We start from the raw sequence: 24,869 nt of genomic DNA, 5'->3' as shown, positions 1-24,869 counted from the left end.
TCTTGTTGAATTACTCGAAGAATAAACATCCACGAAAACTGAGAAAGTGAACATCCAAAATCATACAAAAATGAACATCCAATGTGAACGTGTATAAATCATAACCAGCAATCATCGTCTACAACTAAGCACCCAAGAATAACCATCCACGTTCACAGAGAAAGTGAACATCCGGCGACAGGAAGAAGGCACAAGCCGACTGCGATGGAAGCGCTGGACGTCCGGGTTGCTGTGGTGCTGTGAGCTCGACTCACACAATATGCGCGTCTTTCCTATGTACGGTGGCCTGTACGGATGACGGCGCCAGTGGGAAGAGTGTCAGTGCGATGTCCGACGGCGACTGGTAACCGTGGCGGCACTGTACCGGCTTTTGCTTCGAGGAGAGAGTGAGAGAAGAGTTTACACCGTATTGAGAGAGGAAGATAATCCTAATTTGATTCTGACGAGAATCATGATTTGATTCAAATTTTAAATGGGAAACAATTTAAAATTAATTAATTACCATAACTACTTAATTAAAATTAATTAATTGTCATAATTAAGGAGAATCATGATTTGATTCAAATTTTAAATTGGAAACTACTCAAAATTAATTAATTGCCTCTAATTTAAATATAATTTCAATTTAGCCCCATTGTACACAGTATAAAATATACATTGACTCCTCATACTTTTCCAATTAGTACAGTTAAATGTGGTAATCTAACATGAATCAAAATTTTATATTTAAATTAAATGTTGTATATGGAAAATAAGAGGTTTTTTTCTTTCCCACAATATTCCACTTGATTCGAATAAGTTAGTTGATGAATCTGAATGCATTAGGTTCATTCATATTTCTTAAGATGGTCACATAATAAAATGATGATGTTGTAGGACTGTTATTGCTTCTCCCTTTAGGCACTTTTGCATAGGGGTGGCAACGGAGCGGGTAGGGGCGGGTTTTTGCTCTATCCGACCCCGTCCTGCCGTACAGCAACCCGCATAGAACCCGCCCCGCTTCTACCCGCGGGTAGTAAAATGTTGAACCCTAACCCGCCCCTACGGGTACCCGCCCCTATAATTATTATTGGTTGTTGGCTGGGGCATTTTTAATTTGTTATCGATTTTTTTGGTTCTGATTTTTTATTTTTAATTCTGATTTTCTTAGTGGTTGTTCTTGATTCTTGATTGGTTATGCGTTTGAATTAGGGAATGGATTTTTTAATTGTAAAAAAAATTGAGAGTGTAAATATGATCTCTAATCTTTTATTATTCTCTTTTATATTTATTATTAGTACCACTTAAAAAATTAATAATAACATATTACATTTTATTTCTTCAATTATTAAAAAAAATATAGGAACCAGTAATTTTGTTAAATTCTGGTTAGTATCTAACCAGTAAAAAAAATAACCATTAGATAAAATTTCACATCAATTTCACACTATTAAAATCATCTTAATGACTATTTGATGATTACAAATCACAAAAATTACTGATCCTTTAGCATTCTTCTTGTAAAAAATTGAGAGGATCTATTCGATTTGATCTGTTGGTTGTGAACATAATGAATATTTCATCAATCTCTTGGATAACTGCATAAGCAAAGTGACATGATCTGTTTTGATTAATGTTCTGAAAATTGGACCGGACCAGTCAGTCGAATCGGTTCAACCGAAAACCGCAAAGAAAACGGTCTGATCCAGTATGTAAAACCCCTAAAAAACCGCTGAACCGGCAGATTGGGCCGGATCGAAACCCGGCCGGTTTCCAAAAACGACGTAAGGGATTGCAGTATTGCACGCGTTACCCCTTTCTCCATCTCCTTACTTCAGCAAATGCCCTGGCCTCCACCAAAGAAAGCAAACCCTAGCAGCCTCCACCAATCGTTGTCGCCGTCTGTTGGAGTGAGAGACTGCTGCCGCCGTCCGTCGCACTCAAGAACTCCCGTCTTCGTGCCCTCAGGCCTCTCGCCGGATCCTCCGCTCGTGTGCTCGCATCTCGCCTCTCTCATATGTGCTCGGCTGCTCGCGCCTCCCTCCGCGAGTGAGTGCTCGAGCTGTGCGTGTTGGTTGCTGCTCGTCGTTCGTGGTTGTCTCTGCTAGATTCTGCCTCCCAGTATCACTTGAGTCTCGTCTCAGTCACTGGCATCCCGTGGTTCGTCTGTCTCGTCGCCGGCGGCAGAAGCAACTCGTGGGGTTGTCTCTTGCTTCGTCACCTTCGGTGGGGTGATCACCGACTCGCCGTCGACCGTTGGTGAGTCTCTGCATCATAGCTTCCCTTTTCTCTCTTTTCCAGATCTTCCTTCTCCCTGTATTTTTGCATGTTGCTGAATTGCTAATCAATAAACTTGTCTTGTTGCTGTAAATCGGGAATTTACTAAGATTTGTTAAATTTGTTGCTGTAACTTGAATTTGTTGCTGAATTTGTTGCTTCCCAGTCACAGAATCAGAACAGAATGCTCAGTCAGTGCTTGGTTGATTGGCTCACTGACTGTATTTGATGATAGATTTTAAATTGATAACTTTTAAATTTTAAATTTGCACTGCCAATGTTACTGATTCACTGTTCCTTCAGTGTTTTTTGTTGTTATTAATCATTGTGATGAGCTTTGTTAAAATTGGGTTGAAAAATGTTAATCTTTCTTCATTTTTCATTGTTCTTAACTTCCATTCTTATTAAAAAATTTGCAATTGGTGATCTTTTGATTTATTATATGCTTCATGTTTTTAATTTCACTCTGCTTCTGGGCTTTGAAATCAGTTTATGATAACTGTGACGCAATTATTTAGTTGGATAACTGATGTAATTATTCAGTTCAAGAGATTGAGTTTTTCTGTTCTCATTATTAGTAAGACATGGATAGTTTAGAATTTTCTATTTATTTCCCTTACATCTGAAGTTCGTTATTTCAAAAGGTTCAGTGTTGGCTTCAACTTTCAAATGGGAATTGGGAGCTGGTGAAGATAATAACATCTTCTTGAACTGAGTCTGTTGTTTCACTGCCTGATGGGAAAGTAAGATATGATCTAGAATTACGATAGTACAGTGATGTTTGTTCCATTTGGCTGGACTCAGTGAGACAACTGGAAAATGTTCTTTTTTGGTCTGATTAACTAACTTCAACATTTAACCTTGTTAATCATCTCTTGTACAATTCAGACAAAAAGCAGGGCCTATTTTGGTTGCCATAACCTTGTTAATTTTGCATATTTTGATGATTAATTACATTTGGTTGGTGATAGTTTGCGTAGGGTTTTAAATTTGAAAGATATTTTATTATGTTTATTTATATTTCGGTTGAACCACAGTTAGACCGGTTAGACCAATAAACCAGTAAACTAATGACTAGAGCGCTTCGATGACCGGTCCGGTTTTCAGAACCTTGTTTTGATCACATGGTAGTATCTTGTTGCAAACTATGTAGAATAGTTGGTGATTACTTTGTTGGACCACCTTAAATTAGGTGTGCTGGGTACTGGGAAGGTTTGGCAAATTGAGAATTTATGAATAGGAATTAGCAAATAGTAGTTGTGTTGTATTTTTAAACATTCTAGAAACAATTTTCAAATTGTTGACCATTTATTTGTCTTTTCATATTTTTTACTCTCTGATGTTTAATTGATGATTGTGGTGGCTTTCATGCAGGGAAGAACAAAAGAAACTTAATGCATCTTTGGTGAATTAGAAGGTGGAATTGGTAAATTTTTTTATTGTGCTGTGTGACCTTTTATTACTTTATGAAATTGAACTTGTTATTTTGTTAATTATATGTTGGTACTTGGTATTATTTTGCATATTATTAGTTGAAAATAGCTTAGGACAAGTTTTTAGTATGCTAGATATGATTCGAAATTTAGGATATGTTATTTTTTTTTAATTAGCGGCAAAAACCGAAAAATCAAACCAAACCAGTTGGCTTCACAAAATCAAATCGAATATTTTATATATAATTAGTTCGGATAATTTTTTTTCTCAAAAAATCGAACCTAACCACAAACTAAACACCTAATTTACACCTGATTTTCACCCGGATCAGGGTTTAGGGTTTTTGGTTATACTTATATGCCTCAACGCCACCATTCTTCTTTTCTCACTCTTTCCTCTCACCACCGTGAAGCAGCTCCATCGAGAAAGATGCTGTGGAGGGCGTTGTCCTTGCGGAAACCCTCTGCCACTTGTTTCTTCCAATTGAATCAGCAGAGAGGAATGCACGATAGGAACAAGAAGGCGATGGCGTTCATCGCAAAAGGTTGGAACGCTTTGAAGGAGGTCGATAGGGTAATCGATTACTGTGAGCTCAATGATACACGCCTCATCCCTCTGCTTCTTAGAGCAAAGGAGAATTTTGAGCTTGCTTTGGAGGCTGACAACACCAACACGCATGCTAGGTATTGGTTATCCAGATTGCACATGAAGTATCATGTTCCCGGTGCTAATAAAGCCGTTGGAGCTGCTTTATTGGTCGAAGCTGCTGACATGGGTGATGCTGATGCACAATTTGCATTGGGTTGTCAATTGAGAATTGAGGTGCGTCACTGACTCACTGAAATGCTAGGTTATTAATTTGTATTGTATCATTTGTGGATTCAAGTTTTCTATTATGTGATTTCTATTGTTTTGTTAGCTAGTGAGGTTTAGGGAATGGGATCACTGGTTTCTTGTTTATTTTACTTGCCTGATTTTGATGTTAAGAATTAGATTGACACATAATGATGATTGCTGATATATTATTTTTCTGGCACAGAATGACTATGTCCAATCAGATCAACAAGCTTTTTATTATTTGCAGAAAGCTGTTGATCAGGTATGTTTCCCTTACCTATATGGAAGGTTTTTGGTTTCCCTGTTTTATGAAATACTGACAAAACCTTACTTGTGCTTATTGTGTTGTGTTCTAGTTGCATCCAGGTGCTCTTTACCTTTTGGGTGCTGTATATTTGACAGGTGATTGTGTGAAGCAAGATATTGCTTCAGCATTGTGGTGTTTTCATAGGGCTTCAGAGAAGGTAATATGAGATCCTAGACTTGTATTGCTTGTTAAACTATCTTGATTTTAGTTTCCTTATATGTCTGGTTAGTTTCGGTTTTGGTCAGCGCAAATTGTTTACACCCTTTGTAATCTAGAAGAGTTTAAGCATAACCTAATTGATTTATTTTCATTATTGTTCCATTCAGGAGTCTGAGAAGTTCAGATTTTTTAGTTTCTTGATTCTAGAATATTTTGTGCTGGTTTCTTATTTTTAATCTTTATGTGTACACAGGGCCATGCCGGGGCAGCTATAGCATTTGGATCTCTTCTTCTTAAAGGTCAGCGTGCCTGCTTGTGTTCCTTTCCTTATTTTGTTGTATTATATTGTTGGGTGTTTCAGTTCTTTTCATCCCCCATCCCAATCATTTGGTTATCGGGTATGCCTTGCTTACCATGTTCTTTTATGGTTAAAAATCGAGCAGTTTTAAAAGTAGGTTTCTCTATTGTGCATGATTGCTGAAAGCAAAGGGGATGGTCTAAACATAAATTAGATTGGATTTGATATGGTGGCTTGCTTACGCTTTTTTATCACGTAGTTTTTCATTATGATATGAATAAAGTATTCTGCCTCAGGTGTTAAGGTTCCAGAAACAATAACAAAATTCAGTGCCAAGAGAGGTTCTGCTACTCGGAAAGCTGGGAAGGGGAAAGAAAGTCTTGCAGTTGATCCAGTAGAGATGGCACGAGAAAAGTTCCAGATAGCAGCAAAGGCAGGATGTGATCTTGGATTCAAATGGCTTGCTAGGTTAGAGGAGGAAGAGAGGCGATTACTTACTGAAGGGTATTCGGATTAAAATAATGTGTCCAGTTAGTTTTTTGCAGCTGAGCTGATCCAATGTGATTTATTATAGAGATCGAGTATTCTCAAAGAACGAAATGGAAAATAATTGGATGTACTTGTGTTTTCTCTCTGTATATATTCATAATCTTATTTTAAGATTAAGACTAACCGAACAATTTTGGAGTTCAGTTGTACTTTTTTTTAAATATTTCTTGTAAATTGTAACTATGGAAATAAAACACGATGAGTCTCTAAGATATCTACATTACACTTTGTTTTTTGTTTGATAATTTTGCATATATTTGAAACCCTAAATATGTCTGAGTTAAATTGTGAATAACTTCCATGTTTATGATGTAAGCGATCAAATTCATAAATTATACGGGATCATTTGTTGCTAAGTATTTTCATTAATCTATTTGTCATCAGTCATCGTGTGCATTTTTCAAAGATTCATTTGATTTAATAATAATAATAATAATCTTTCTTCATTGGTTTGTACTACTGTACAAGTTACTAACTTGGCCGTTGGCAACATTAAACATACCTTGTTAGCAAAATTTCTCTCTTTTACTTTTAGGCAAACATGCCAGCCATAATAGGATTTTATAATTTATATATAATTTTGAGTCTAAATTACTTTAATTGGGCTAACGAGTTATAGTTTAAATGACATAATTTCTTCATACTCATCTAGAGATCAGTACCCGCGCTGTGTAACCCCGTTTGATGCTTCTATTTTTTCTTAAAAAAAATTATAAAACCAAAATTTTTTATTCCTCCGCAATTATTATCATGTTACCCATAAATTAAAATTAAAGAAATAAAAACATGGAAATCTCTTTAATTCTCGACCTTTTTTTTAAATATATCCAACCTTCTATGGCTATGTGTATTCCCACATTTTTTTTCCTTTTTTCAATATTTCAACCTTGACTACTAAGGCTTGTGTGTGTGTTTGTTTTCTTTTTAATTTCTTTCAATGGATTATATTTGATAACATAGAGTGTTCTTAATTATCCTATTATCTTTCATATCATCACATAAAACATTATCCTCTTCGCATATTATATATCGAATTTCTCAATATATGGAATAAGATTAGTAGTACCTTTAATCATAGAATACCAAACAAATAGCATATTCATTCCCATGTTAATTTTGAAGTCTAAAATTAGTACGCATTGTATGTAAAGAGGTCCATATACACATATAAAGAAGATATATCTTTTGAATAGGAACGATAAAATAATTTTTGAAAATGAGTAATTTTTTCAAAAACTCTTAAACAACTTTTTAAGAAGTTAAAAATATTTAAAAAATTATATCAAACAATATTAATGTGATTTTTCATAAGTCAAAAGCCTAATAAAAAAGAGTAATTTTTGAAACTTTCTAAACGAGCTTATAATCTTAAGTGTTAAAAACGTCGTTTGTGCTATCTTGAACAAAGCACTTATAGCAGTTCCAATGGTGTCTTGAACCACTCGGCCATCTCTCCCCCATGATGATTATGGCCCAGAAACCGAAGCAATAATAAATGATTCATATTCCATTTTTGGATAGGTGCCTATATAAAATAAATAATCAATTCGACCTATACGAAATAATTTTTTTTATATTAAAAAAAACCAAATTCTAGGCCGTAGAAACTAGTAGTAACACTAGCATACAACTGCAACAAACACATTATTATTGAATAACAAAGAACAATCATAGCTAGAACACTGCATTGTACTACACTAAATTGATATATCTCTTCAATGGGATAAAATTTTCAATTCAAATGATTTGTTGAGCCATGCCTTCCAGCCACTACCACCATTGCTTTTCTGCGATATCAGCTCTGTGTTCGGTTCTGCCTTTGATGAACATACTTGCTTTTTGCACAACACAAAGTTCCTCACCCTATAAGATCCTATGGCTTCCAATGGATTCAGAGCTGTCAAAGCAGTTTCTATAAAAACCAATAAAAATAACCAGTCAGCTTCAAAAATATCATGAATCAAACTTTACATCATTGTGATATTGTATCTCTATTCATATGCTTCTTTCTATTAGTTTAAATTTATAAAAGTAATAGATTTATGATATGCAGACATAATATTAGAGTTTGATCTTAAAAAAAAAAATCTATGAAAAAAAATTCATGCAAACCTAAAAAGATGTTGCGTAAGAGTGTGTATTAGAATAAATATAACCATTTATATAACTCCTTCTATCATCATCTTAAATTTTGAGAGAAGGATTTCATGACTCTAACTAATATCTGTTGCGTTTAGGTAAGTATTGAAATAATAATGAATATAAAAAGCAGTAAGTTTTATTCAACTATATATATCCATGCCGTCAAAGCATGCATTATAAAGGAGGAAGTTGGTAGGATCAAAACCAAGAATAGGAAGCCTGCCTTCATGAGCATAGGACTTGAGGGCAGTTTCCATGATCACAGAAACAGTGTCCTTTTCATTCACCATGAACCTTATTGGCCCTGCGTGTAACACTTTTAGTATCTATCTCTACTTAGTTAATTTCATACTATATTTATTTAATGTTGAACCTTCGCTAATACAAACCGAACTTTTAATTAAGAAATTGAAAAGTCTTTACTTTAAACTACTTAATCACATAATTATATTTACATAATATTAAATACATAGACTTATTCAAAATTCCTCAAATACAACTAGGGGTGGTAAACGGGCCTAAACCTGTCGGGCCGGCCCGCATAACCCGCCAAAAAAGTGGGTTGGGCTGAAAAATTGGGACTTGCCAAATAGCAAAAGCCCGCCTAACCCGCACCGCTTAAACCGCGGGTTTTGGCGGGGCGGGGCGGGCTTCCCCGCCGGGCTTAGTCTTTTTTTGGCAAGGGGTATTTTTACAATTTTTTTTTCCAAAACCCAACTTCCCCCAACCCAACTTACAAGAGAATGAAGATGATAATTGAGTGTTTTGGATTATGATTATTTTGTTTTAGAGACAATATTTATAATCAAGTTTTGGATTATGTTTATTTTGTTTTGGGAACAATATTTATAATTACAAAAACTTTAATGTTTGTGAATATAAAAATTATAATTTGTTTATACTTTTAGAAATTATAATAGTTAAAAGTAAAACATAGAAGAGATTTTTTTATGCCTTTATATATATTATTTAATAGTTAAAAGTAAAAAAAAAAAAAAAGGATATTTGGCGGGCTTAGCCCGCCGTTAGGCGAGACGGACTGGGATTCTAGGACAGCCTCACTAGGCGGGGCGGGGCGGGGCGGGCTTCCTCGCTTGCCACCCCTAAATACAAGTCTTGCCACTCTGAAAACTCAAAATGACAAATGACGAAGAAAAGAATCTTAACTAAACTAAAAACAAAAAATACAAATACATTAGCTTTGTAGTTCGGTCGCGGCCGTGCCAAAGCTTACTAAACCTGTCACTAAAGTGTAGGATATAAAAAAGGGTGCGAACATCATCCTTTCGAATTCTCAGTAAAGAAGGGAATACCATCAAAGCAAAAAAATACTTGCAAATAGAAAGAATTTCATTATAAAAATAGTTTATTTTTGAAATAACCTTTTGAAAATGTTATGTGAGAAAACTTACTTTAAAAAAGTCGTAATGAATTTCTTTTAGTTTACAATTCCATAAAGTAAATTGGATAATAAGAAAAAAGGATCAAAGACGTGCCTAAGGGATTACTATCAAACAAACTTACATTGCTCATTCTTACCCATCAATACATAAACTAGAGTATCAGGACAATACCAAGTCTAATCTGCCTCAACCTCCATCACCACATCAGGAACAACTCTCAACGTTACCACCGCCAGCACGAGGGATCTCTCAGTTTTTAAATATAGACAAAACAATATAAAAAATACACCAAAAGAAAGTACATATAGAGTAACTAGATCAAATAGTAGATAGATGCAATTATTCAAATAGACAAACTAAAAACAAAATACACACCCAAACAATACACACAAATACAAATGATGCATGTCTGCCCCTATGGCCGATGAACTCATCTGTCGATTATACAATCAAACTCGACATGTTTAGTAGCGAACCCTAGACAGTCTCTGTGTGCAGGCATCCCCAAGTTCAAAAATTTATATTCGTATATCAAATGCATTGGGGAACATCCGAAAAGGTATAAGTGTCCGACCACATCTTGCGACGAAGGGTCAACATAATCTCAAATCTCAACCTGGAGCAAGTGGAGCCAACCCACTGCATCAATCCAGGAAAATTCATGACTCGGATAAATTTTTAAATCACATATCATTCCCAACCAGGAGCAAGTGGGGGCGAACCAGTACATCTACCTTAGGAGACTCAAATATAAACTGGGAGCAAGGGGGACAAAGCCACCATCCTTGCATCTACCCCAGAAAATCAAACCATAAACCGGAGCAAGTGGAACAACGCCACTGCATCTACCCAAGCAGGTATATCTTAATCAGAGTCAATTTAGTTATCAAATTCACCCTCAAACTCATTTTACTTCATTCACAATCATAATCAAAATCAATCTTTGTCATTTCTCATTATCATAATTATCCTCATCCTCCTCAATCAAAATCAATCATCATAATTTCTTATTATCATAATCATCCTCATCACATCATTACTGACATAATCGTCATTCTCAATCATAATCTCTCGCACATCTCAACTTAATCAAGTACTCATTATAAGTTTCATATTAATCTCACTTCTTATCATCATCTATGTAATCTCAACTTAAAATCACAATCCTCAACAAACTCATCAATAACACCGCTAAAACTCTACTCTGCATCCTTTATCATTCACCGGGTGAGGTTTGGACCGTTACATACAACTTGTAGGTATGAGGTCTTTAATACAACATCCTAGACTCGAGGTCAAGATTATATACTAACTCAAATAAAACATAATCATTTGTAGCCAATAACAATTTAACTCAAACACCACATAACTCCTTCAATCTCATTAAATTATTTCTCTAATAAATCATATTATAGATTGACAAGCCAAACTTCTCTAAATCTTTAATTTCAAGCAACTTTCACAATAACACTTCTCAAACACTTTTCTTTTGAGATCAATACCCATCAAACCTCATCCATGTTCAAGCCTAAACCATATCCATTCTTCCTAACACCCAACAACTCATTAAACTTCCAATATTTGTCTTAACCGTTGCATGACTTTCCTTCAAATCAAACATCACATAATTTGTCATCATATTCCTTAAAATAACCTTCTTTTTTTCAACTCTTATATTTAATTCCATTAAAACCTCAAACTCACTTTCCTATTTCTAAATCCTTGAATTTATAATTAATTTACTTTTAAAATCTTTAACTAGTTAATCAAATCTCTTTTCGTTATTATTAAAAATAAATGAGTTAAAATCACGAATTAACAAAATCATAAGAATCCGATTTTCTTTAAAATCTTTAAAAGTATTCAAGACATATCTCTTTTGATAAAGTTAAACAAACCAAAGTCATTTTCAAAATCATAACCAAAACTTCCAAAACTCTTCAAATTTTTAGAAAAATTCTGACAGAACTTCCCCTAAAAATCGGAGTTTACCACCATTCACGGGTTTTCTCAATTCAACCTCAACCTAACAAAATCAGCATTTCAAATCAACATTTTCAAATCCGTTGTTCAAAATCAATCATTATCAATTTCAATAAAGAAAACCAAAATTAACATATTTAATCAATTTCACCAGAAATTCAGAACTCAACCAATCACCAACAAACACAACGTGTCAATCACAACAGAAAATCATTTACATCACATACGTTAATCAATTTGCATTAACCTACTAAACTTGTCAGATATTCAAAATCCAAAATATTTTCATTTTAAAACAATCCCTTATCTCAAGAAATCAAGCCCATAGCGATTTTAACGCAATAAACCCCTTTTCTATTCGTGGTAGCTACAACAACATTTACTATTTGCGGTTACAACACTTTGACCATGAGACATCAGAATATCCAAATCCTTAATAACCATTAACCAGAACATAAACCCGGGCGATTTGAAAATTTTATTTTTTTCCTCCCAACATGAAAACAACATCGTTTCATTAAGAGAGAGAGAGAGAGAGAGAGAGAGCTCTAACTTTAAGGATTCTCTTCCTCACCATTTCACCGGTCTCTGAGTCTCTCTCTCAATCGCACTCCAACTCTAGAACTCGTGATCGCCGACCGTCTCCTCTGCTTCGACTCGCTGGCTTCGGTGTGTCTCCGATACTGGGTCGTTGCATCTGTGGCTCCCCTGTACTGCACCGTCGTGTCTGCGGCTCCCAAGCAACCCTGTCGTCGCATTTCCTTGCTCCGCGTCCTCATCCGTCGCTGCTGCCTCCCCCTCGCCGTGCTCGGACAGGTTGCTCTTCTCTCTTTTTTGGGTTCGTGTCTTCGTGAAACTTACTCTTAGTTTTTATTTTTTTAGTTTTTCAGTTAGGTTATACTTTGATTAAACGAGTAAGTAGCTGATTAATTATGTTGATTATGAATCTGTATAATGTTGTTGATTTGAATTTGTGAATTTCTGATTCTTGTGAAGAAAGAGAAGATAAACCAAGGTTCTGAAAATCAGACTAGAATGGCCAGTTCTACCATATTAACTGAAAACTGGTCCTCTAACCGATTCGATTGACCCCCTAAAACCGTAGTTTAAAAAATCGATTAAAAAACCAATCGAACCAATTATTAACCAGTAAACCAATTGAACCGACCAAATTTTTTGAAGGTCCGGTTCTCCCCTTTAGCATCAAAACGGCGACCCCCTCTCCCTTCTCTCTCACTCACATTCTCAGTTTCTCAAAAATATCCCTAATTTCACTCCTATCTAACCCTATCAGAGTAAACACCGCTGCCACCGTCAGCCCCCAGCCTCCTGCTCATCGTGAAGCCCCATCAGCCACCGTTAGCCCCCAGCCTCCTGCTTATCGTGAAGCCCCATCAGCCACCATTAGCCCCCCAGCCGCCGCCACTCTTCTCCTCCTCACCATCTCTGTGCTCGTCGTGAAGCCCGCCTCTGTCATCGTCGTCGTCGGAAGTGACAGAGGGTGCCGTCGTCGTCGTCGTCCTCGATCCTCTCCAAAGACGGTTTAGTAGTTAATACTTAGTTTGTGTGAGTTTGAGGTTTTGTTATTCTTGTTCGTCGTCTCTCCAAAGAGCCAAGATAAGTGCCATCTAATGGGACAATAATCTACAGAGCTGTAAATTGAAACTAGTTCTAGTATTTACGCCTATAAGTCTCTTTGAAGGAGGATGGAAATGAAGAGTACCGATATATGTGGCTGTCCATTTTGTCATCTGAGAAACCATATTTTTTTTTCTGTTCGGTCATTATACACTAGTCACACACTATGAGTTCTTAAAGTACATCCAGTTTTAGCTGAGACTTGAATCCGGGTGCAGCATTAAAGAGGCATACAGATACGTCATCTATGGTAGGCTTCTGCTGCGAGAAACCATAATCTAATCATCTAACTGTGTTATAATCTGTACCCCTAGTAATATCCTTGATAAAATTGCTCTGTCCAAACTTTATCTAAGGTCATTTGGTAGGCAATTTCCCCTAAGGAGCTAACAAATATGGTCAGCGAAAAGCAAAGTTGAGCAAAATATGTCAACCAAAATGTATGTTTGGGAAATATCTAAAAAGGCTAGAGAAGCTGCTTTTGTAAAAAACAAACACGTTTCCATAGTTAAAACTTAAAAGACTAAAGATAGATTAGAATGAAAATTAATAATTTGAAGCTAAAAATAATAGCTTAATAGCAAGAATAATATTCTGAATGTCATCATTATAAGCTGAAGTTGAATATTCTAAAAGTGTAACGATTTTAGTAATGTTACGGAAAATATTAAATGTTAAATAATATGAAGTTTCATATTTATTTTTGTAATTATAGCATTTTCTAAAAAAATTCTTTAATATATTTTGAAATAATTAATTTTGATACGATGACAATATAAAGAATTTTGTACGAGCATTTAATTAGATTCATAAATATAGGACGATATTTTAAGTATTAAGTTTGAAAATTAATTATTTTTTTGTAATACAATTGGTTGTCTATGTAAAATTCTTTTATTGTGAGAAAGAATAAAAATTAAATTATCATCTTGAAATCGTTTTTCCAACAAAAGTATCCACACATAAATTGATTATTATATAATCGAAATTAATGCATTGAGGGTATCCGTGCAAACATCGTCTATCTCTCTGGTCAAGTGGCTCTACTCTTAGGGAGAGAATCTACGGATTCTGAGCTAGCATTAAAATGGAAAGAGTAGAGTGCAAGTAGGACGAGAAGGTGAGGTCGTCTTTCTTTCCGGCCGCTATACGGTTCGCCTTAAAGCCTTAAAGACGGAGAAAGGGAGGAGCTGTTATCTATGTAATTACGGTCTTTGTTGGCCGGTTGACACTCCTAAGGGCTTACCAATGCCCCGGCCACATTTCAATCGTTGATGAATTCGGTTTTTCGTATTATTTTAAAAAATCATTATAAAAATAAATAATTATTGAAATTAGTTTGATTTCTTATCATTTCTAAACATCCTAGATCTATTTTAGTTGAAAAGACTAATTCAGAGAAGGAAAAAGTCAAAAAATTACTGTGACTCATCTAAGGCCATACATTTATTTAAGGAAAAAACAGATAAAGGTGGTTTATTGATGTAAAATTTTATTAATATGTATGAGATTTTAAATTCCACTTTTATTGTTACTAATGTATCTAAAAAAACATTATGTAAATTTATTTGAAACCAATATACTTTTAATTATTTCTATAGTCTATGACTCTCTGTATGCCTGTGTCCTAATGACATCAGTTAAGCATAATAAAAAAATGTTTTAACGCTTTTGATATATTTAATGTATTCAAAATGTAAAAAAGTTTACGGTAATAAAAAAAAGTTAATGGGCCGTGTACCATATATGAAGTAGTTATATTTAATGCTTTTGATATATTTTTAAGCAACAGTTAATGGGCCGTATACCATGTATGAAGCGGGTCTTATAAGTGATTTATTTGTTTGGTTCATAAAAAAGGTGTTTACGGCAGTACCGGCGAGAGTTTGTGTGAGCTGGGAAGAGAAACTATATGTTGTCACAACTCACTTCTCAAAATCTTTTCTGATAGAGTACTGTTAGGGAATCAATGGCCTAATCGTACAATGTGTACAATGTGTTAAATCTTTTGGTCCATGAATAAAATGAACATCACCCATACTATCCAGAATAACCATCCGGATACCAGGATAATAAACATCTCATGTCATAAAATCACTCATCCCAAAAACTTAAGTTGATTTTGGAGTTCGATAGCGTAACCTGACAGGACAATGTAACACTAATGGTCATATCTCTAATACTTCCTAAACCTCTATTGTACACATTGTACGCTTAGGCCATTAGCTCCCTATACTTTCTCTTCCTCATAATATTGCGATGGACGTACATACCTATTCACATTTTTAACTTAAACACCCTTTCATTCCTCCAAATACCTTTTTTTCCCGCGAGAAAATTATCAATTCCTTAGTCCATGCTCCAAACAACGTCACTTTCTATTTCCAGTAAAAAAAAAAAAGTCACTTCCTCTTAAAACTTTACAACTCTTCCACGCAATTTTTGTTCTACATTGCCATGCAAATTATGTATCTAACAATAGAGAAGCAAATTATGCTTATATAGAGTTATTAATTTTATTTGAATTATTACATCTCTAAAATATACAATTAATATCCTTTGATTAATTATATTAACTAATGAATATACAAATTAGATATTGTACATAAAATATTTATTTGCAAGAGGTATTTTAAATTTAGAATGTACAATTTTATCATTTAGTAAAAGAAGTGACACCATTTTACTGGAAGTCATATTAAGCACTATTTTACTTTCTGACCTAACTTTTAATAACATCAAGTTATAACAGAATGTTTTACCTCGACCACTGTGACCATAAAGGGGAAACAAAAATCCTTTCTCAAATTCGTTCATAGCCCTCATAACTCTGTTATAAGATCCTTTTTGCTCCATAATCACTGTACGCAATATCAATGATGTTAAGGTCTCTAAGGTCTCTATAGTTACTACCAGAAATGATTGATATCGGAGAATATTCTTACAAACTCATTCCATAAGAATGCATAATATCTTCTATGTCTAATAATACAAAATTCTTGGTATTCTCATAAGACAAAATTAAATCTATCACGGTTTAAAAAAGTTAGTTCAACAAACTATTTATAGCCACAAAATATTCTTTGAAGTTATGAAATGCATAAATAAGATAATAAGATTATACCATTCATGTTCAAATGCGTTCGACATCTATGTAGAATATCTTCTGAAAGTTGCGACCAACAATTCTTCCAAACAAAGTCAGGTCTTGAAAAATTGTTTGATACCAGTAAAATTACAAAAAACCTCTTCATAAATAATGCAAATGCCTAAGTACCTATTTTATTTAAGACATCTATAAATTTCTTATCATCTTGCAACAACTCAAAAGCAAAGTAGGCATCTTTAAAAGTGTCATAAATTACACCATTTAGGTAGCGTTATTTTGAGGTACTAAAATTGAGACTGGAAGACTGAGACTCAGTATCATGTTTGTTGGCTGGAGACTGGAACTAAAATTTCAGTCTCGAGACATAAAATTTTAGCCCCTTCGATACCTCCAAAAAGTAGGGACAAAGAGGACTAAAATTTTTAGGAACGGAGATCGAAATTTAAATAATATTTTTTCCTAAAATACTCTCATTCCAAATTGTTAATTCCAAGTTTATCCTTTTGCAAAATCAAACTAGGACTCATCTTCTCGAACCAAATACAAGAATCGAAGATACCCAGTTGGAGCTACTGCTCCATCGCCGCTGCCAGGACCACCACCTTCTCGTCGTCGTAGTAGCCACCGTGAGCGAGGTGAGTCGAGAGAGAGAGAGAGAGAGAGAGAGAGAGAGAGAGAGAGAGAGAGAGAGAGAGAGAGAGAGAGAGAGAGAGAGAGAGAGAGAGAGAGGTTGTTTCCATGTTGACGAGCTTCTATCCTCGCTGTTCTTGCTAACTGGGGTCGGCATCGTCACTTGGTTTGCTTAGGGAGAGCTTGAGAGAGAGAGCTCGACAAGCGTGACAGAGGAAGAGGGAGAAGTTGTTGTTGTCGCCGAAAAACATTATAGTATTTGCGTCTCCTTACTCAGTCACCATCTTTTCGCTCTTGTCCCTGAACCTACTTTGTCTATGTTCTATTTAGGTCTCTACCTTTGCCATACCTTTGCTCGCTGGAACCACTATCGGTGCTGTTGTGCTGCCGTCCTCAACCCTGTTCCAATGCGGTTTTCAAGGGTATTCAAGTAATTTATTACATTTTAGTCTCTACTTTTATCTTAAACTTGAGACATAATTCAGTCCTATATACTTTTTCATCAAACACAATATTAGAACTTATTTCAATTTCTATCTCTCAATTTTTGTCTCTCAATATCTGTTTTTCAGTCTCATTTTCGCTTCCAAATACTATATTAGTATTCTTATGTCTTCAAAGCCAATGCAATTTCTTATATCTTCTATTTTCAAAACAAATAATTATAATGATGCATGATTGGTTTGTAAAATAAAAAATTTACGATAATTTTTTTAAAATGATAATTTCATTTTCACATCATTATTTGTTAATAATTTTATGTAGTATATGATTGATCTGTTTTAAAATAAGAAATAATATTATTGGATTACTATATTTTAGCCTCAATATTAATTTTTTTATTCATTAGAATATATTCTTGTATTATTCTAATTAAGCAGCTATGATTATTTCTTCATATATTATTATATGCCAACTTTATAATAGTCATGTTGATTATGATTATTTTATATATATATATATATATATACATTATAGCTATTAAATTAACATTATTGTACATGTTATTATTTCATTCCGTAAATATAATAACACTTGCATTATTATATTTAATCCACTATATGTCCTTATATATCAACATAGTGCGCTAATTAATTGTGTCTAATAAAAATTAGACTAATTAATTTTCACTTTAAAAATGTATAGTAAAACAAATAATTTTGATTATGCATGATCAGTGAATAATCTAATTAATATAAGATAATTTCCTTTTAAATAATAATGCATTCATATAAATAGTAGTATAATAAAAGAAATAATAATTATTGGATCACATGAACGGACAAATTCATAGGCCCAGTGTTTTGCAATGTTAATTGGCCCAATGTATAACGCAAAAAACACGTCATTCAAACTCATCTTAGATTTGAGGAGATAAAATACTGAAATCTGAAGTGCTATTCATTCACACGATTGAAATATGTGAAGGAGAACAGAAATAACAACAGGTACCACAATACCCCAAAAAAAAAAGGTGCCACTGAGAGACCCAAACCACGTTATTTCTATAAATGTGGATGTTTTTTTTTGGTCCAACCACACACCATAGATGCTCACTTTCAATTTTTGACTTTGACTTTAGCATATCAGATTGGAGAGTAGTCACCCAGGCGCACAAACATGTAGACCATAATTGAAATGACTATTACTGTTAATCATCATTCACTCACCATAATTTGAAAAAGTGCTGCTCAAGCCTCAAATTCAATAAATTAATTGTACCAAAGTAACCCAAGAGTTCCCATACTGGGACTTAATACACCATATTATGCCACATATAAGACTTAAATGATACCGTAATCCAAATAAATAAAAGACACATGCAGAAGTACATAATCAAAACACGTGGAAGAAATGGAAAATATAAAATGACACACACAAACTACTTTCCTAAACTTTATTAAAATGTATAAAACTTAAAAGCCAATGAAGTCTTCCACTCCACTCCACTCCAGTCTTCAAAGTTCAGATCCTCATTAGTATTTCAGATTCATGCCTTGATTGTTACACTGCACAAGAACACACCAGATGGTTTTATATCAGAAATTTGCCACTCTGACCCTTTAGCTGCATTTGGATCATACAACAAAGTTTGATAAGAGGGTCCTGCTTCCAGTGAGAATAGCAACAGCTTTTCATCAAATATCCCAAATCTAAAATCAACACTGGAGCTACCAGTGAGTGGAAGTGGTACCATTTTCCACAAATTGTCTTCAGAACAGAATATTGCTAGCTTCCTCTGGTTCTTCCACTCCATACAGAACAATTTCTTTCCCAATACTGCGTGTGCTGTGACCATAACACAGCCGTTCTTGAACTCACCCCAGCTGTGGACTTCAGGGTCATAAACATCAACAAACTTGGAGTTTCCAATTGTAAAGCTCGACCTTCCACCCATGACATAGAGCTTACCATCCAATGAACAGGCAAAGCAACCCCATCTTGGGCGCCGGACACTCTCTATCAGTGTCCATTTGTTGGTGTCAGGGTCGTACACCTCAGCACTAGAGAGAATTTCACCGTCCAATCCATAGCCTCCTACAGCATAAACCAAGCCATTGACTTCGGCACATGCAAAGTCATAACGAGCCACATTCATTTTTGATAGTCTGCTCCAACTGCATTTGATGTCCAAAATGGAACACACACACAAAAATTTACAAAATTATTACAGGAGAAAATTCACAAGCTTAACAGACAATTAAGTTCTCCAAATTATGAACAGGAAAAGAGGCTATCCTGAACTAGATTTCATATCAGAATTAATCATATACTATATATTCCCCAGATTTCTAACTAAATTAACAAAAACCACGAAAGTCTTATGTACCAGGTAGGGTCAGATACATAAATGAAAGTAACAATGTCATTGCATCCTATTATAAACCATCTCTATTGACAAATGTTAAAATATAAGTACTCTCATTTATAGATTTCTAGATAAAGCACAAAAGAAAATCGTACTTGTTGAGGAGCGAGTCATAATGGTAAACCTCTGCTGAGGCAAAGGTACTTCTATCTGTAGTTGAATATCCAGCAATAAAAGAAGCTTTCCATTAAGAACCACCACTCCAAATCCAGCCTTTACCGGACCAGGCATCGGTGGAAGAGCTTGGCATCTATGACTGGGACGATCCATAACCTCCCAATGAGTTCCCTCTCCTTCAGTATCCATTGTTAAGAAATAGAGCCATTCCTCAACCATTCCTGCCAATTTTCGCACAGTAATGAACTCTTTGCTTTGAATAAATGACCTCCATCTCTTACAGACACCACCAATAGTTGGGACGTTAGAACGAGGCACAAGTGCAAGGCAATGTTTTGCCACATCATCAGGCAGACCAGGTAGAATGGGGCTATCATCGTTTTCCAGTACCTCGGAGGCAAAGAAATGATTGTTTTGCAAACAAGTTAACTTGTCTTGATTGGCCAAATTGGTGAAACACATGTTTCGGCCTGTAGATCTCTTCTTTCCAGCAACAAAACCAGGCATCTTTTCCAAATCAGCAAATACACTTACCATATATCTCCAAGATGTAGAGAATTTTCCGTGACCAATTAACCGAACAATGAACAAAGGTCTTAATGTGAATTATATAATTAAAGGAATTCATGATACCCTTCACCAATTGGGACTCTACAAGACCAAGGCAAGATAGATGTTGCAGAACGAATCACGTGAGCGGTGTAAGCGGATGATTTTCTGTGCTTTGTCCAGTCTGATTCAAATTCCATAACACAAGTTCTGCTACTACTGTGATTGCTCTGATTTATCTTCGTCAGCGAATTGTTTCTTAGGCTGCTAAACTTGTATCCTCCCTTACACATTGCCCAAAGATCTATAAATTACAACAAGAATTTGTTACATTCTAAAGTTAAAAAAATAAACTAATCAGTGATAATCAACAAAATTATTATAGGTACAAACACAGTCATACCAGTGTAGGCCATAGAACTTGGCAACATTCAGCCACCTATAACTTCCATTTTCTTCGAGTTTATATTGCTGAAATGTTAAACAAGCAGAAAGATAAGTCAATTTTCAACACAAGTAGCAATATTTGAGGGAATACATACATAGTCAATGGGGAAACTTCAACTGGGAAAAAGTTCAATCTAGAAGGTTAACAAAAGCAATCGGCATTCTTTTCAATATACACATCAATTGGACAGGAATCCACAGAAATTTAATTTTTATGCAATTTAATGTAAAAAAATTTACAACTAGTCATCTATTGTCCAGCACAAGCGTTTGATTTTCATAGCTTCTATCCCAAAAATCTTACAAATAATACCATACAAAGAAATAATTGTGCAAAACTTCACATTAATTTTAGTGAACATTAGAATCTAAAACACTATATTGAGGATTAACACTTCAAAAAGATAAGCTCCACTACTTTGTTGAAATCTCATAAATGTGCAACTCTCAACACAAAAACAATTCACAAACAAAAGAGATGAACTATGTATGAAATCTTGAGAAAAATTGAACAACTTGTGACATAGTTGAGACAAATATGAAGTCATAATCAACCTACTAAAAGATCAAAACATGGGATAAGAACTAAGTAAGTAGGAAGATTCAAAACAAAGCAAACCTAGAACATATTTAGCAGTTCCACGCACTGAAAATCTGTAAGATATGTATGAGATATCAATATTCTTTGCTGAAAAATCCAGAAGCGGAAGTAGCCACCAGATCTGAAATCAAATTACACAGTTCAGATGGGCTTTTCACTTTTCACTTTTCACATTTCACATAAACAAACAAAGAATCAAAACAATACCTAACCAGACAAAGAAAAGCCTTGTTTGGAAGTTGAAACGTTTTCAGGTATGAAATTCATTCAGCAGAGGAACTTAATGTTAAAGAGCGTAATATAAATCTGTTATTTGAGCAGAGATGTATGAAATCAATAGAAGATTTAAGGAGTATAAGAACCAGATTCAGAATTATATTACAGCATACGGAGAAAACTCTAATTAGATCTGTAATAAGAGAAATGGAAAGAGAATAACAATAATAATGATGAAGAGAAGGATGAAAAGAGAAAAAGGACTTACATGATGAGAAAGAGGAAGCAGAATAAGATTAAGAGTGAAGAGTATATGGAGAGAGAGAGAGAGAGAGAGAAGAGGGTGTAAGAGGCAAAGGGCATTTATAGAATTAGAAGCAAAAGTGGAGGAAATATAAAGACTTTCCAAGAATGCGGACCGGGTTCAAACGTGAAAAATGAAGAAAAATGGTAATAATTGGAGTCAGCGAAGGAATGAGATCAGTGTTAGGTTGCACTTGCACAACCGTGTTCCACCGATGAAGGAAGAGAGAGGGGGCCACATGTAGGAGTTATTAAACCTTGTTAGACAAATTAATTTTTAATATTATTTTTAGAAATTTTAATTTTAATATGTTGACAAGATAAAACAATAATCCAATTAGATTCATTTGTTCAGATAATTTTTTAAATTAGATAGACAAGAGGAATTATAATATAAAAAATCACGTAAAAAATTCTTGCTTTTTTTATAAGTATGAAACATACATTTTTTTATCACTAACATTTTTTTTTGTGTACTTGAAGTCATTAATATTTTTTTTTTAAATCAATATTAGTATTTTTTAAATCAAATTCTTAATATTTCTCAATTATATTATTATCTATTAAAATATAATTTTTCTGCAGAAATTAATAGAGGTTAAATTAAAAAAATTTAACAACTTCTATTATACAACTCATATTTTACGTATAGACTATTAAAAAATAAAAAATAAAATATAAACAAAAGTTAAAAATAAATTTTTAAAAATAATTATTAATTCGTCATATTAAAATTAATAAATAAACATAGATATAAATACTAAATAAAAAATATTAAAATAATTAAAATCATGACCTATTAGTGTACATATGAAATAATTTGAAGAATACAATACGATGCATAGTTTAAAATTTGGTAATATTTATTATAAAAAATTATTAATTATAGACATCATAGGTATGAAATTATAAATATTATGAGTACAAAATTATGGATGTTATTAATATAAAATTATGAATGTTATGTATATGAATTTATAAATGTTATGAGTAAATTTATCAATTGAATAAATTAATTTAAGAATTTGACATTTTTTCAAATTCAATTACGATAAAATTTAAAAACATCGGTATTAACTTGATAGTTACTTATGAAATAACTAAAAAAAATGACATGTGTATGGATGTAATATCTAATAAATATGAATTTAATTTTTAGATATTAGTTGTATATAATTATGGATGTTATGTATATGAACTTATGAATGTTATATGTATGAATTTAGTTAGTACTGTATAATTATAAATGCACATAAAACACAAAAAAAAAAAATCAATTTATTACCATACCTCATTAAAGCTAGTGTGATTTTCTATATTCTCGAAAATTGGTCGACTGGCAACAATCTCATCGGTGAGTCTGTTGTTCAAATTATTCTTCAACTCCTTTTGACACAGGTACGTTTTAAGGTCAAATTCAAATGTCATATTATTTGCAATGACAAAGGCGACTTCTGGTAAATTTCCTTAACCTAATCCAATTGTACTTGTAATTAAATCAGAGTTATGATTTTTGGCGTTTGAGGGAGTATATAGCCTTCATGATTTTTCTAACAATGATAAACCTATTAAACAAGGCCTTTGCGCTTTGTTAACTTTTGAAATGATAATAAATAAAATAAAAGAATTAAAAATCAATTACAATTAAAGTCATTTAATGAATATTATTATTACAGTTTTTAATTATTATTAGTATTTATTATATTCTTAAATATAAAATTTAAATTATAAAAAAGAATATTAAGTAATGATTATAAAAATGCCTAATAATTAAGAATATGATATTATAATTACTATCATTAATAAGTGGGGCTAATAAGAATATAAATAAAGTAAAAGTGTATTTATAAAATTAAAAGCAAAAGATGTGTTTGACAAACTCGTTGAAAACACAAGAAGCACTTTCAATCTTTTTAAAAAGTGTTTAAACCGCTTAGTGTAATATCTGTAAAATTATTTAGTCAATTATTTAATTTAAATTGAATTTAAAAGTGTTTAAACCGCTTTATTTGAGTTAATTGGATAAAAATTTAAACTTCTCAATTTAAATATTCTCAGATAAGATTTGAATTCAAAAAGTTATTTAGATAGTGAAAATATAATTATTTTCGAAAAAATGAATATTGATGTCATAACTAACTATATACATTTACGTCAGCAAAAAGAATAAAAAGATAAAGATTATTAGAAAAATATTTTGGATACAGACCAATCTTTAAAATTTGCAGCATTTGTTTTTAGTATATATGTCTATCAAAACATAGACGCAAAATTACACGGGAGTACATGTATGGTGTTTGTTTACTGAGACAAGAAAAATTATGAAAGACAGTCATACACAAGAACCATTAAAAACATGTATTTTGTGTCTCTCTAAAATGATGAGACCAAGATAGTGAACTCGTAGTTTTTATCTGAGTCTAAAGACTAGTGTAGAATCATAATTCGTAAAATAGTAAGACAAAACGTAAATATAACTTGTAAATTAAAAATATTTATAAAAAAATTAACAATTATATATATATATATATATATATATATATATATATATATGAGCAATTCAATTTATCACAAAGTATTAGAAGTAGAAACAGAATAGAACACTGAAAACAGTTTCAGCATATATATATTATGAACATAAACTTAACATTATATGCTTTATTAAATCTTAAGTGAAAATAAATGAGAAAATATTCAATTTGGTCCCTAAAATTATATTCAAGAGCCTCAATTTTGTCCTTAAAATTTCAATTGTCTCAATTTAGTCCCTAAACTTTTCAAATTTTAATCACGTTGGTCTTTGCGGTGGTTTCCGTCATAGAGTCATTACCGGAGAGATGACGTGTACAAAAGACTGCCATGCTGGACTCCACTAAAATGACGTCGTTTTAGTTTGACGTTCAAACAGCCCAAAACGACGTCGTATTATGTTTTGAGATGGCAACGTGATAGTTAACCAAGCACTACACGATATTCTCCCATAATAGGATTGTTCTTCTTCTTTCTCTTCTCTGCGCTGTTG

The 24,869-nt window shown here is 33.4% G+C and overlaps 1 protein-coding gene and 1 pseudogene across 6 annotated transcripts; one reads left to right on the top strand and one right to left on the bottom strand.

Moving 5' to 3' along the window:
• Positions 1 to 1,781: 1,781 nt before the first annotated feature.
• Positions 1,782 to 6,052, top strand: LOC112782771 (uncharacterized). 6 transcript variants are annotated; one of them, XM_025825338.2, is made up of 8 exons: positions 1,782 to 2,238; positions 2,901 to 2,999; positions 3,631 to 3,682; positions 4,103 to 4,512; positions 4,730 to 4,789; positions 4,884 to 4,991; positions 5,247 to 5,292; positions 5,588 to 6,052. In XM_025825338.2, the coding sequence occupies exons 4-8, from the start codon at positions 4,120 to 4,122 to the stop codon at positions 5,806 to 5,808; spliced, it is 828 nt and encodes a 275-aa protein (XP_025681123.1). In that variant the 5' UTR covers positions 1,782 to 2,238; positions 2,901 to 2,999; positions 3,631 to 3,682; positions 4,103 to 4,119; the 3' UTR covers positions 5,809 to 6,052. The 6 variants fall into 6 exon arrangements, with proteins under 6 accessions (XP_025681123.1, XP_025681120.1, XP_025681121.1 ...); XM_025825336.2 differs by having other exon boundaries at positions 1,786 to 2,238; positions 4,106 to 4,512; XM_072230457.1 differs by having other exon boundaries at positions 1,794 to 2,238; positions 2,907 to 2,999; positions 4,106 to 4,512.
• A 12,368-nt stretch (positions 6,053 to 18,420) lies between these two features.
• Positions 18,421 to 20,528, bottom strand: LOC112782768 (F-box/kelch-repeat protein At1g67480-like; annotated as a pseudogene).
• Between the last annotated feature and the right edge of the window lie 4,341 nt (positions 20,529 to 24,869).

Source organism: Arachis hypogaea, chromosome 20 (assembly GCF_003086295.3).
Source record: "Arachis hypogaea cultivar Tifrunner chromosome 20, arahy.Tifrunner.gnm2.J5K5, whole genome shotgun sequence".
Classification (NCBI taxonomy): Eukaryota; Viridiplantae; Streptophyta; class Magnoliopsida; order Fabales; family Fabaceae; genus Arachis; species Arachis hypogaea.
The sequence above is the reverse complement of the archived record's forward strand: the minus strand, read 5'-3'. Positions and strand labels throughout refer to the sequence as shown.

What these genes read in the sequence shown, in the direction of transcription:
- LOC112782771 (XM_025825335.2), top strand. Translation starts at nt 4,120, where the DNA reads ATGCTGTGGAGGGCGTTGTCCTTGCGGAAACCCTCTGCCACTTGTTTC. An exon ending in GTTGTCAATTGAGAATTGAG is followed by an intron (nt 4,513 to 4,729) that starts GTGCGTCACTGA and finishes TTTCTGGCACAG; the next exon opens with AATGACTATGTCCAATCAGA. An exon ending in TGGATCTCTTCTTCTTAAAG is followed by an intron (nt 5,293 to 5,587) that starts GTCAGCGTGCCT and finishes ATTCTGCCTCAG; the next exon opens with GTGTTAAGGTTCCAGAAACA.